Source organism: Taudactylus pleione, unplaced genomic scaffold (assembly GCF_031769625.1).
Source record: "Taudactylus pleione unplaced genomic scaffold, aTauple2 ptg000225l, whole genome shotgun sequence".
Lineage (NCBI taxonomy): Eukaryota > Metazoa > Chordata > Amphibia > Anura > Myobatrachidae > Taudactylus > Taudactylus pleione.
This window is the reverse complement of record NW_028284627.1, coordinates 5,756,716-5,771,671: the sequence shown is the minus strand read 5'-3', so window position 1 is coordinate 5,771,671 and position 14,956 is coordinate 5,756,716. Positions and strand designations below refer to the sequence as shown.

Sequence of the window (14,956 nt, the reverse complement as noted above, 5' to 3'; positions counted from 1 at the left end):
TGTCCCTGAAATGTCCATTCATCACTCATGGCAATTGCAGTACACTTAATTTTACACTATGTTCCATCATTTCATTCCCAGCAAAGAGAAAATAACCTCAAGGATTCTAATGATGATTTGAATATAATAATAACGGCAATTTGCTTGTTGATTTTAAAGCAAGTACAGGAAAATAAAGGGAAAATTCAAACATGAAGTGAGGAGCATAAGGTGTGCAATTAATGAGATACTGAAACAACCTAAAAGAGGACATTGCCACAAGTGGATGCGGAGAGAGGAGTCAGGTTGAGTTGGGAGCAATTTTCACTTAAACCAGTAAATTGCTTCCGAAAAAGATGCAATCTGTGAACCACGATGAGTTGGGTACATCACAACATGCCGATAGTTCCTCATGGGCGATAGAAGCACCTCTTCAGACATGGCAGCCGCTCATCATTGTCATTTTCTTTTCTAGCGATTTTACTGATAGTTTACTGAAAGACGCATATAGGTCCCAGTCTTTGTAAATAACATATACACCAACACGCCCATATTTTTGTTTACTCGTAGGGCATCGCAAGGGGTGATATTTGCATGCACAAAAGCAAAATGCTTATTTTACGCAGAAAAGCATCTTTTTTTAATCCAACTTGAACGTCCAAGTGTCCAGTTGCGCCACAGCTGATAGTCTGAGCTCCGGAAGCTGATAACGAGAGTCTGTAGTACACTACTGCTGCGGATATGCGATGTAGGACAGATATATACATAAGTATGCCAATGAGCAAATTCCCAACAAATAATCTAACAGTATAAATAACAGTAATCTGACATCTATGGATTTCATGGTTTGCTCTGCTACAGTATACTGTATATATCTTACTAAAGTTACATGAAGTTGCCACTACTCCAATACCCAGCACTTGTTTATTGCCCTCTAACAGTTTTTTTCTCATTGATTTAGACCCCTCATGAATATGGTCGTGGATCCCAGGACACCAGATATTATATATTTACCTGTCTGGATGACATGGCGAAGGTACTTTCCTAAGGGACAATGTTTGGGCTGTATAGGTTCGCTTTAAAGGGTGCATCTAGACACTGTGTGGAACTGCTGTGTGCTCTACAAACGTGACATCCTCCACCTAGATAGACTAGGAGAACCTCATGCTTGGTACATACTGGTCGGTATATCCACTGAATGGCCAATATATTATGTGTGCGTTAGCCAGTGTGTACAGGCAATATGTCTGTGAACGACGCCATTCACAGGCTGTGCAGCACAGCTAATGCCCAATATATTAGCAGACATAGTGGTGCATCGCGCTGTGTATATGGACAGTCAGCCGATCGCCCAAACACTTGCTGCAGAGGTCGCCAGTGACTGACAGCTCAACTGGGTGGGCACATGTAAATGCCCGCCCCGTTGTGATGTCAGTCACCACACATCGGGCCGATGATTGGTAAGTGTGTATGCATTTACCAATCGTCAGAACGGCGGGTTGGCCAGGTGGCCGAACCGTCGTCCTAGTGTGTACCCAGCTTTATACTTAGCTGTTGGCTGCCATAGTGCGCCTGGTGGGAACAGTATGTGGAATTGCTTGGCTTTAGAGTTTCCAGCTCTGGATGTCCATAGTAGAGGGGCAAAGACTTATCCCAAAGGTCTTGTTAGAGCCAATGGCAGTGAGTGAATATGGGATGCCTGAGGACTTACAGGTAAAGATTTAGATGGACAGAATGTGTTACTAAGGTTACATGCCCGCTTGGTCTCTCTGCAGGTGAATATGACAACAGATCTACGAGGCAGTAACATGCTAGCCGAGAGGGCAGACAGACAACAACTCACTGATCTTCTGAAGAAAATGATGGCCATAGATGCAACTAAGCGAATAACACCTAGTGAGGCACTGAGACATCCGTTTGTCACCATGGCCCACCTCCTGGATGGCCCACTCAGCTCATAGTACGGATTTCTTTTGGTGCCTTGTTGGGAGATTGGGCAACATAGTGGGAGCAATATAAGGAAACAGGCAAAATTAACAGAGTTACTTCCAAACTGTAATCGTAACCAGTCCAAAATGTAAATCAGGGTTCACTTAGAGCTCAGGTTACTGCATATAGGGCTATTTCATGGGTGGGATAGAGGGGTCCTAGAAATGTATCTTTATGGGTAATATGCGGTTGCTTGGGGTCAGCTGATATATCAGTGGGTGGAGCTGTATATCCATATTTGGTTTACTGAATGGTGGTGGATATGGTGTAATTTAATAGAACCTCCCCTCTGTATTCTTGGTATAGGGCATAATATTCTTTGTATAGCTTTCGAAAGTTCACTCAGTAATGTTGTGTCTGTCTTCTTTCTCGATTTCCCGTCTTCTTCTCAATGCAAAATTCCAACGCTCTTTCTCTATGACACCTCCTTTTCCCTCTCTATATCACTGTTGGCTCCTGCTTTCCTTGACATCTCTCCACAGTGTAAAGTCTTGTTCCCAGAGTATGGAGATCTGCAAGAGGCCTAGCACCCTATCTCAGGTAAAGCAGGTGAGATACACCCATTTTCTATGCTCAGTTTTTAGCTGTAATTTTGCGTTGTATTCTGTAGTGGTCTAACTGTGTTCAAAGATTTCAAGTTTCAAAGATTGTGTTCAAAGATTTTGGTTCCGAGTAGAACCTAGTCATGGCTCAGGTCTGCTGTAAGTTCGGAACTCGGGTTTAAAAAACGAATCTCGGGTTTTGGATTGCTTGTACACAGGTCCATATTACATGAGTTTAGATGTTTTATCAATTTTAAAGAAATCCAAAACTACATCCAAACCAAAACACTTGTATGTATGTATCTATGTATCTATGTATGTATCTATGTATGTATGTATGTATCTATCTATCTATCTATCTATCTATCTATCTATCTATCTATCTATCTATCTATCTATCTATCTATCTATCTATCTATCTATCCTCTCTGCAAGATTAAAGCCAATGTGGCTCACTAAACATTTGTAGAGAAGTGCAAAATAAATCTAAACCCTAGATTGAAATAGATACTTGAAAAAGGTCACAGGAGTGACCAAAACGCATTGTTGTTCCTGATACTACTCCCTGATACACCGCAACCTCCTCACCTCCTAACTGAACATTGTAGCTAACGGCAAGCTGCGCCATTTGGAGTGAGAAACGGGACCCAGGGGCGGCCTTGTGAGTAAGTTCCGCTGCCATCAATAGAGGTCCAGCACATCTCTCTACCAAGCAAGACACAGAGATAGGTAATAGTAACCTACGAGGGGGACGCCCCTCCAATCCCATTGAGACCCTGAACACGCTGTCGGGACTCTCGGTCCCTGTGATCTGGTGGACTTGCATCCCTCAGCTCAATATATCGGAAGTAATATTGCGGTGGTTTGATATTGCCCAGTGTTACTTTACGCGCAGAAGAACTACAAGTCATAAGTAAGAGTGAGAAATATACATACACTGGCTTTTGAACTTTTTTTGAGCTTTTGTCTTAGAATATTTTAACTTTCGAATCAGATCTATTTTTATGCATCTTTTGATACATTTAGCATTTATGTAGCTACTTGTTATGATATTAGAGTGTGATTATTCACACACATAGTGTTTCATTGCACTTGCAATTGTCATATGAAAACTTGCACTAGTCATCTGTTTTTTTTACACACAATTGTATATTATTATCCTTTTTAATTATATGTATACGGATTAATGTGTTTTGCATCAGTGTTGATTATAAGTATACACTCCAGCGCAGAATTCTTTGGTTTCTTATTTATTTTTACGAGGTAAGCAACACCTCACATTATTCTGCTGCAGGACGGTATTGAGAGTTTCCCAGCAAGTGAGAATCAGGCGCTGAGAATCATTAATTAATTAGACTCTTTACATCACAGCAGGTGTGTCCCAGTGGCGCACAGCAGGTCCAGCCTCCTCCGGCGTGGCAGCAGCAGCTAGCAGGAATAGCAGCTCCTCCTACTCTCCAGCCTACCTTGGTCATCCCAGAGAGCATGAGGAGTACCCAGCAGCTGGCACGGTGAGTCCTTTCTACATATAGTAATTGTGGGAGGGTGAGAAATACTTCCCACAGGCACCAACAAGACGGTGATGATTATTAAGCCAGACATTGTTATCATTGAGTCCCTTCAGATGAGCATAGGGTAGATTGTATTAGCCTGGATAGCCATAAAACCTAGATGGTTATGTTGGAGTTTGGGAAACTCTGGTCTAATAAAGACATTTAGATCTCATCTCATGTTTGATGTTTATAATATAAAATCTACACATTGTAGATGTCACTTATTAGATTACAGGCAGCAGTGATAATTTCATAGTCACTTTAATACAGATATTATGGGATTTTGGATAGGAAATCATCAGTAATTTATATATACTGTATATCTGGATGACACACATAGCAATTTATCTATATTATGTAAAATAAAAACCTTACGTGGATGCAGTCTCTCTCAGACTGTTTGTCCTCCCTTTGTCTCTCCCAATCCTTCCATATCCTGTCCGCTCTTTCACCTCACATCACTGATTTCAATCCTCAGGAGCTACAAATGGATGAAGATGAAATCTCAGCCTTGCTTATCCATAGCGCACAACTCTGCTCCCTCTGGCTCACCAAGAACTTGCGGCTGGGGAAAAGGCCCTGCCATACCATCATGTGCTGACCGCAGTGACATTGGTGAGGTGAAGAAGCAGAAGCGCATGGCTCCCAGGTGAGACTTAAATACGCTACCTCCTGTAGAAGATAGAAAAGATAGAAGCACAACAGCGCCCCCTGGGTGCAGTTTGCATGAAATGGAAAGTTGTGCATTTGGTTTGTGGGATTGTCTACATTATACATATAGGGGGCTTTGTGCTAATGTCTAGTAGTTTCCAGCTGATGTTTGGGGTCACTGCGCCCTGGTCCAATTGGGTACAGGGGAAATCCCACTGCTTGAGGGTCCCACCTCTTTAGGGGCCAGGTTCCAGACAGTGCACTCGAAATATACATTGTTACTCTATTAGAGGGTCAGTTACAGTACCTGGTGGAGCTGGACCATGGATGAACATGGGTGCTTGGTTCACTTCTATAGAAACTACACCAAGATTCACCCTCCTGCCAAAGTGGGCGTTCACGACCCACCCATGTCCTCTCCTCTTATTGGTTGTCAGCTTTAACATATTGAACACAGTTCCCTCCAGTAATTGGAATGGCATTATAGCTCTGCATACATTCTAACCTACAATGAAGTCATCTCAGTGGTAAGAGCAGTTCTCATTGAATTTTAGACACTGGCCATCAGTAAAGGGGTCCCCTATCACATGTACAGTGCATTAATGTGATTATATATAGACAGCATCACCATCACGTGCTTAATTATTATACATTATACTGTATTCCCAGGACTATGGTATATTCACTACAGTGCATTGCTGTTATCAATCTGGTACATTATTATGCATGCACTATCAGTAATTGCTCTATATATTTATAAAGGGGTGCAGATCATGCACTCTCTAATGGTTAGCTAAACCTCTGTGGATGCTGGCCACACCCCATCTGGTTGCTGGTTACACCCCTTAAGCATGAACTCCAACCACTGCATTCCCCTCGTGGGTTCTTTATGCTCCAGGCGAACACTGACTGCATATGAATTGGGAATGTTTCCTTTCATGCAATTTATATTACCCCAATGTAAATTCCATATATTTGGATGACGCACAAAGGAGTTTATATATAATAGACTTTCGAATTATAGTAGAGTCTTCCTGATCCTTTTTTTTATATAGATCTATAGATTGAATTATGTTGATGCAGTCTCTGTCTACTTGTTTGTCCTCCTTTTGTCACTCCCAATCCTCCCATTTCCTGTCATCTCTTTCATCACACATCACTGCCTACAACCCTCAGGGACTACGATGAGGTGTCCTCACAGCCAGGGACCTCTACCCAGTACCCCAAGAGGATGAAGATCAAAACTCCACCTTGCTGACTGCGGCTCACCCAGGACTGGCGACCAAGAGAAAGGCCCTGTCGCACCATCTTCTGCTGACCATCAGCAACCACAGATCACCAGGCTGGGCACTCATAACCCTGCTAATCCTGTGTCATCTATCATACAGTGAGGCAGAAACTCCCAGGTGAGACTCAGATACGCCATCTGCTTTAGAGGATAGAAAAGACAGAAGCACAACAGTGCCCCCTAGGTGCAGTATGCATGGACTGGAACATTATGTATTTGGTTTTGGGTATTGTATGGGTTCCGCGTCATACATGATACATCCAGGGGGCTTTGTGCAAAGTTCTAGTATTTTCCCCGTTTTGGGAGCTGTAATGTAACAGAAGCCCTATTAGTAGACTACATTTGTGTTGGGAATGTTTCCTTTTCTGGGATTTACATTACCCCCTTAGCACTGATTAACTGGAGTTTCATTACCCTCTTCTTTGTAAGACATTTTATGCTATAATATCACTTATCCCCTCTGACCACTAATTATTAGAACTCAAAAACATAAGCTGCTCATCTAAAGGGGAGCTCCGGCTTCAGTCAGGTTTGTTTGTTGCCCTTGCATAAGACCATAACTTAGCTGATGTTTGTGTATTGGAATTAATATTCTACACGCTGGTATGTAGGAGAGCAGGGACATACTAGTCATTGTTCTCTGCTCACATGCATTATAAAGCCTATGTCTATTCAATATATCGTGTATGATATTTATCAAATCTTTGTTGCATTAGCCAGGAGGAAAGGGATGTAATTCCCACACATATTAAAGATGTAATTTATTAGATTATAGGCTGCAGTGATAGTTTTATCATCTACTTCATTGTAATACAAATATATGTATAGGATTTTGAATAAGAAAGTATCAATGATAGACATTACCTGGATGACCTACACAAGGAGTTTATCTCTAATAGACTTTTTGATTATAGTATAATGTAGTGTCCTTCTTGTATACTTATAGATCTATTAACTGAAGCAAAAATAAAATCTCTGTCTTCTTGTTTGTCTCATCTTATCTCTCCCAATACTTTGATTTCCTGTCCACTCTTCCATCTCACATCACTGACTGCAACCCTTAGCAGGTGTTGGCCCCACATCCAGGCAGCTCAGCCCAGAGCTCCAAACAGCTAAAGCTAAGCATACCACCTTGCTGCTTTATGCCAGATAACTATCTATAATCTGCAGCTGGGAGAAAGGCCCTTTAGTACCATCAGCGGCCAACAATTGTCATCTTAGACTCTCCTAGCCCGGCTGATACCTGTGATATATCAGCAATGACGTTGGTCAGGAGGAGGAGTAGAAACCCATCACTAGTAGGTGAGTCTCAATTACACCATAAAGGGGTGTAACAATGCCCCTTAGTGTAGTACGTATAGAGTGTACCTTGATTTGGAACAGCTATTTTGGGGGTTTGTGTGGGTTCCACTTCATACATATAACATCCAGGGGGTTGATGTAGCCTAGTTAACATAGATCACAGATTCTTTATGTAAAATCAATATTATGCATTAAAATGACGACAATGGTGCTTCACACAATGCCACGAACTGCTAAAATGGTCTAAACTTCAAACAATAATCACACATTGTGGAAAAAGTGTCCAACAACAAATATGGAAGAGGTATTTATGCTTTACAAAAAACTGTGCCAATGTTTCCAGTTTCTCGCATGTTTAGTAGGTTTGATTTCTGTATTTGTACAGGTTTTACAGGCCAAGCAAAATCCACACCTTTAAAACCCTTTAAATTTAATCAAACCTCTCCCTAGATCTGTATGTATGGCATTTACTACTAGTATATTTTTAAGATTTGCCACCTTCCTGTATATAAGTTTGTACATAAATAATAATGCCAATTCTAATCCTAATTTGTTATTTTTTACTTTTTTTAGGTTCAGGAGCCAGAAGATCTCTCCTGTCTACACTTTAAATTTCTTAAGTTTTAGTATTAAATAAGTTTTTTTTCTTGGTTTGTTGGCCTGTTCCATAACATTTATTTTTTAGGGCACTTTCTACAAATTCTCTTTAATTGACCATTGGGGATATTATTAAGCCAATGGCTATGATGCTAACTTGTCGACTGTATGAAAATTTAATTCAAAGGTTGGGCAAGGAGGTATCCATCAGTTGGAGACGCTCGCCAAATTTGAGGGATAGACTGGTCCATAGCCATTTCAAAAGGTCATCACCAGTTGTAACTAAAACTAATGGAACCTATCCATGTTGGGCTTGTAAAGCCTGTGAACATATTATCAAACAAACATTCGTAAAAGATAAATATGGCCAAAAAATAAAAATCAAGGACTTCATCAATTGGCGTACATCTAATGTCATCTACTGCATAACTTGTTCATGTCACATGAAGTATGTCGGGATAACAACAAAAATATTAAAACAAAGAACATTGGAACATATCAGCAACATCCGAAATGCATATATAGACATTTTACGCAATAAACAACTTACAACAGTCGCGAGACACTTCCACAAAGAACATCCAACTATTGTCAAGAATTTTAAAGTTTTTGGCCTGGAAAGAGTTAAACTTGGAATCGGGGGGAGCCTTCTCTGCGGCTCAGCAGTTTGTTGAGGTCCCCGCCCTCAGCAGCAGCTGCAGGTGAGCAGAACTTAGGCAGAGAGGCCACAACACACACCCCTTCCTGGACTGTCTCCGTGCTCCAGGATGGCTGCTGCTCTCTGGCTGATGACAGAAGTTGATATTGGTTACAAGTGTCCCAAGGCTGTCCCAGGCTCAGAATGCCTTCCCCCTGCTTCCCCCGCTGCCGACGCTCTCCTTCGATGTCTGGTCCGGGTGGAGGAATTGGACTTGCTGGACAGACCGGAGTCTGAGGAAGAGGCGATGGAGATCGCACTCTGCTTTCCCACCACTAACCAGTGGGTATCCCGGTGTGTTGGTGCAGTGCATGCACTCTTTCTTGGCTGTTTATCCGCGGGCACACCTACTCCCTGTCCTGTCTGCTCAAGCAGCTCTCTTTCAGCAGGCCTCCTTTCTGCACACACACACAGACCCCCAGCCATCTCACCTTACCCTCATTGGGGCAAGTTTCTGCTTCCCTGGGACTAAGATCTGCCCATAGGACTTCTAGGTTTGCAGCTTCTTGTAGTCCCAGAACAGCTGGAGCCACATGTGGACTAATCCAATATTGGTCCAGGACCACATTTAGGTAATTTACAGTAGTGCAGGCAGTGCTGTATATATACTGTTCCCTGATGACGGGGGTGTTCGCCAAAACGTTGGAATGAATTAAAGGAATCTTTGATTTTTTTTTTTGAAAATCTATTTATTATTTTCAAATAAAACATTATACAATACAACAGTATATATATATAAAATTTTTTTTTTTACAAAATGTACAAATTTCAAAATAGTAGTATAAAAGAACCATACAAATTGTGCGTATGTTCGAAATATACATCAAATTCCTTCACTGGAATAATAATGATTCCAACTTTCGAAGTCAAATATTTGACCATATATTCAAAAATTTAAATACACAATACCATGAACTGCACTATAGTACAAATACAATAGAAATAACGTAAAAAATAAAATAAAAAATATAAAATAAAATAAAGAAAAAGGGAAAAATAATGGAGGGGGAACATAAAAAAGGGGGGGAAGGAAACTATTCAATCATGTAATATTTAAGAATGAGCTGTCTCTATGAACAAAAATGTTCCTAAGTGAAGCTATTCCGAACATGGTCCAAATCAGCCCCTGCCAATCATATTGACATAACAAAATACATTAAGCATCTAACCAGGCATCATTTATCATGTCACATTTCTATAAAAATACAAGGTTGTGGTCTCAAACGCTTTTAACACTTTCGAATGTGTGGAGGAGTCGAGCGACTTAATATAAGCGCCCCATTTATAATAAAAGGAGACTACACCAGTCTCTAATGCCGGGAAAACAGTTTGCCTGTCATAATATAAGGTAGTAAGCAATAATGGGGGAGTAGAGGTGGTCCAACTACATAGTATAACTTTTTTAGCGATGGTTACAATAACCGTTAGGAGAGGGGTTATAGATTTTTTATCCACATCAAGGTTCCAATCACTAAAATTGGCAAAGAAAAGCGCCAAAGGATTACTTCTAAGTTCTAGATGAAAAATATTATTAATAAAAACTACCACCTTTCCCCAGACTTTACGTGTTTTCGGGCACAACCATAGATTGTGAAAAAAAAGTTGTGTTTGGGCGTCTGCATTTGAGACAGTTACCCGACTCCTCCGCCACCATGAATCTCCTACGAGTCTATGATATATACACTCTATTGATAGTCTTAATATGGACATCCTGTAGCCAGGAGCAGCGCAAGAATCTCAGGGTGGAGTCATAATATGCAAGCAAGTTATCGGCTGAAGTTATAGATGGTATATCTCTACCCCAAGACACCACCATTTGCTTCCAGGCTTTATCATATGAGTTGCCAACAAGATCTAGTGTAAGATATTTAGTTTTGTATGGATGGAGTAGTCTGAATGACAACAGATTGTGAAGCAAATCCAGAGAATTTAGATAGGATTTGTGACATAATAGAGCGAGCAAAGTAAACTATTTGGAGATACATAAAAAATTGCTTGTGGGGTATACCATTTGTATCATGTACAGTCAGGTGCATAAATATTGGGACATTGACAGAATTTTCATATTTTGGCCTCTATTCACCACCACAATGGCTTTGAAATGAAACAAACAAGATGTGCTTTAACTGCAGACTTTCAGATTTAATTTGAGGGTAATTACATCCAAATCAGGTGAACGGTGTAGGAATTACAACGGTTTCTATATGTGCCTCCCACTTTTTAAGGGGCCAAAAGTAATGGGACTATCAACTCAAAAACTATTTCATGGACAAGTGTGGGCTATTTCCTCATTATTTCATTATCAATTAAGCAGGTAAAAGGTCTGGAGTTGATTCTAGGTGTGACATTTGCATTTGGAATCAGTTGCTGTCGACTCTCAATATGAGATCCAAAGAGCTGTCACTATCAGTGAAGCAAGCCATCATTAGGCTGAAAAATCAAAACAAACCCATCAGAGAAATAGCAAAAACATTAGGTGTGGCCAAATCAACTGTTTGGAACATTCTTAAAAAGAAAGAACGCACCGGAGAGCTCAGCAACACCATAAGACCCGGAAGACTACGGAAAACAACTGTGGTGGATGACAGAAGAATTATTTCCCTGGTGAAGAAAAACCCCTTCACAACAGTTGGCCAAATCAAGAACACTCTCCAGGAGGTAGGTGTATATGTGTCAAAGTCAACAATCAAGAGAAGACTTCACAAGAGTGAATATAGAGGGTTCACCACAAGATGTGAACCATTGGTGAGCCACAAAAACAGGAAGACCAGATTAGAGTTTGCCAAACAACATCTAAAAAGGCCATTACAGTTCTGGAACAACATCCTATGGACAGATGAGACAAAGATCAACTTGTACCAGAGTGATGGGAAGAGAAGAGCATGAAGAAGGAAAGGAACTGCTCATGATCCAAAACATACCACCTTATCAGTGAAGCATGGTGGTGGTAGTGTCATGGCGTGGGCATGTATGGCTGCCAATGGAACTGGTTCCCTTGTATTTATTGATGATGTGACTGCTGACAAAAACAGCAGAATGAATTCTGAAGTGTTTCGGGCAATATTATATGCTCATATTCAGTGAAATGCTTCAGAATGCATTGGACGGCGCTTCACAGTGCAGATGGACAATGACCCGAAGCATACTGCAAAAGCAACTAAAGAGTTTTTTAAGGCTAAAAAGTGGAATGTTATGCAATGGCCAAGTCAATACCCTGACCTGAATCCGATTGAGCATGCATTTCACTTGATGAAGACAAAACTGAAGGGAAAATGCTACAAGAACAAGCAGGAACTAAAGACATTTGCAGTAGAGGCCTGGCCGGGCATCACCAGGGATGAAACCCAGCGTCTGGTGATGTCTATGCGTTCCAGACTTCAGGCTGTAATTGCCTGCAAAGAATTTGCAACAAAGTATTAAAAAGTGAAAGTTAGATTTAAGATTGTTTAGTTTGTCCCATTACTTTTGGCCCCTTAAAAAGTGGGAGGCACATATAGAAACCGTTGTAATTCCTACACTGTTCACCTGATTTGGATTTAATTACCCTCAAATTAAATCTGAAAGTCTGCAGTTAAAGCACATCTTGTTTGTTTCATTTCAAAGCCATTGTGGTGGTGAATAGAGGCCAAAATATGAAAATTCTGTCAATGTCCCAATATTTATGCAACTGACTGTATGACTCTAAAAGGTATGATAACTCCACCAGGATCAAAAACATCCTTTACCAAGGCAATTCCTTTATCTTTCCATTGAAGGAACAAGGAGTTATTTGATCCTGGGGTAAACATCGGGTTACCTACAAACGGAACATATTTAGAAATAGTATATGGCCTATTGAGCTTCAAACATATAGTACGCCATGCTGCATAAGTTTCATGAAATAATACATTATTAAAAATATAATCGGGGATGAGGTGCCTAGGAGAGGAGCAATGCGGCCACTGAATACGGTGCAAACATGGCTGATTCAGTTTTTGGGTGCATCTAGGTATCTCTACCCAGTAACCAGTCACTGATATACCTGAAATGTACAGCCCTCATGAACGTAAGAATATCAGGCAGTCCTAAGCCTCCTTTCGATCTGGGTAACTGTAATTTAGCCAATGCAATACGAGGATGACCTCCTTTCCATAAAAAGGAAGTAAACAATTTGGTAACAGCCTTCACATCTGATAAACCTAATCAAATAGGTAGCATTTGTATCGGGTAAGATAGCTTGGGGAAAAGCTACACTTAATGAGGGCTATTCTACTCAAAAGGGAAAGGGGTAACATTTTCCAAGCATCCAATGTTTTGGATAATTGTGATATAATAGGGGTGTAATTTAGGCGGTATAATGATGATAGAGACACTGGGATGTTAATACCAAGATATTAGAAGAAGAAATGCGAAATGACTATAAGCTGGGTGTTGTAAAACAGTAGGGGAAGTATCCGCGATGGGCATCAGCTCAGATTTATGGAGATTGATTTTGTACCCCGCAAATTAACCAAAACTAGATAGTAATTTAATTATAGCTGGGATGGCTATAACTTGTCAGAGACAAACAGGAACATGTCGTCTGCAAATAGGGACAATTTAAGCTCAGTGGGTCCAATAGAAATACCTTTGAAGCCGGTGGAGGCTCTCAGAATGATCACCAGAGGTTCCAGCGCCACAGCAAATAGGAGGGGAGATAGGGGACACCCCTGGCGAGTACCTCTCTGAACACAAAACAAGGAAGAAAGATAACCGTTGCTAGACACCTGGGTTACTGGTGAAGAATATAATGTTGACAATAAAGATATAAATTGACTAGGGAAACCAAATTTGGATAAAGTGCAGTAAAGGTCATCCCATGTGACAAGGTCAAACACCTTTTCGGCGTCCATTGAAATAATGGACTTGGGTAAACTATCTGAAGTCAGGGTAGTCGACTGTATTACAGAAATCACCTTGCGGATATTTATAGTAGAATGGCATCCCCAAATAAAACCTGTCTGGTCTGGGCAATAATTTGAGGCAAAATTAATTTCACTCTGTTAGAAATTATTTTCATGAACAACTTGTAATCTGTATCTAACAAGGATACGGGCCTATAAGATGCCGGAAGTAGCGGGTCACGACCCGGTTTAGGAAGCACTTTAATAGTCGCAGAATTAAAATATGGAGGGATAGAATTATTCATGAGAATAGAATTATAGAAAGAAACTAGGGGTGGGCAAATATTATTTTGTAGTATTTTAAAAACTTCCCCAGAAAATCCATCTGGGCCAGGTGCTTTTAACGTCTTTAATTTTTTAACACCCGGCAAAACTTCTTCCAAATTTATGGGAGTAATAAGCATGTCGGCTTGTTCCTGAGTAATAACAGGAAGAGTAGTATGTTCCCAGAATTCCTGCTTTTTACTTTCGTCAATATGTGGGTCCGAATAAAGGTCTTTATAAAAGTTATCAAATAACTCAGCGATGTCTTGACCTTTTTTAACCATATTGTCGTTAGGGTTCAAGAGGGATACAATCAGGGCCGGATTAACGGGGGGGCGACAGGGCGATCGTCCCTGGGCCCCCACACGTTAAGGGCCCCCACACCCATCGGGGTTAAAGTGGACCGGAGGAGACGGAACCAGTTCCACCTCCTCCGGCCAACCTAACCCCGGCGCCGCAGGGAGGCTCCTATAACCAAGCGCCCGCTGTAAACAGCGGGCGCCCGGCTCCCTCCCCGCAGCGGCAGCCGGAGTTGGAGGCTTGAGCTCACATGAGCTCCAGCTTCCGGCTCACGCAGGGCACTATGGCAGAGACGTCAGCGGACGTGGGGCTAAGGTTAAGGTAAGTATGAGCTTTATTTTTTTTTTTTTTAGTGCAAGCGGCCTACTGGGGGCATTACTGGCGGGGGGCATTACTAAAGGGGACATTACTCGGGGGGGAGCATTACACATTACACCTGGGGCATTACTCGGGGAGGGGGGAGGCATTACTACTGGGGGCATTACTGGTGGGGGGCATTATTCAGGGGGAGCATTACTACTGGGGCATTACTCGGGGAGGGGGGAGGCATTACTACTGGGGGTTTTATTCAGGGGGAGCATTACTACTGGGGCATTGCTCGGGGAGGGGGGAGGCATTACTACTGGGGGCATTATTCAGGGGGAAGCATTACTACTGGGGCATTACTCGGGGAAGGGGGAGGCATTACTACTGGGGGCATTACTGGGGGGGATTACTACTGGGAACATTACTCGGGGGGGAAGCATTTCTCCTGGGGGCATTAATCAGGGGGCATTTCTATTGGGGGCTCTACTAGAGAGGGAGCATTAGTATTGGGGGCACTAATAGAGGGGCATTACTACTGGGGGCATTTCTACAGAGGGCTCTACTAA

General features: G+C 41.6%; 1 protein-coding gene across 1 annotated transcript in view; it reads left to right on the top strand.

The window, feature by feature from the left end:
- Window positions 1-14,956, top strand: part of LOC148517226 (uncharacterized) — a 62,670-nt gene that overhangs the window by 36,310 nt on the left and 11,404 nt on the right. Inside the window, exons 6-11 of the mRNA XM_088478962.1 lie at window positions 941-1,015; window positions 1,755-1,939; window positions 2,451-2,517; window positions 3,882-4,021; window positions 4,542-4,712; window positions 8,668-8,884. Of these exons, the coding sequence (XP_088335088.1) occupies window positions 941-1,015; window positions 1,755-1,939; window positions 2,451-2,517; window positions 3,882-4,021; window positions 4,542-4,712; window positions 8,668-8,884 (855 nt within the window). The remainder of the gene's footprint in view (window positions 1-940; window positions 1,016-1,754; window positions 1,940-2,450; window positions 2,518-3,881; window positions 4,022-4,541; window positions 4,713-8,667; window positions 8,885-14,956) is intronic.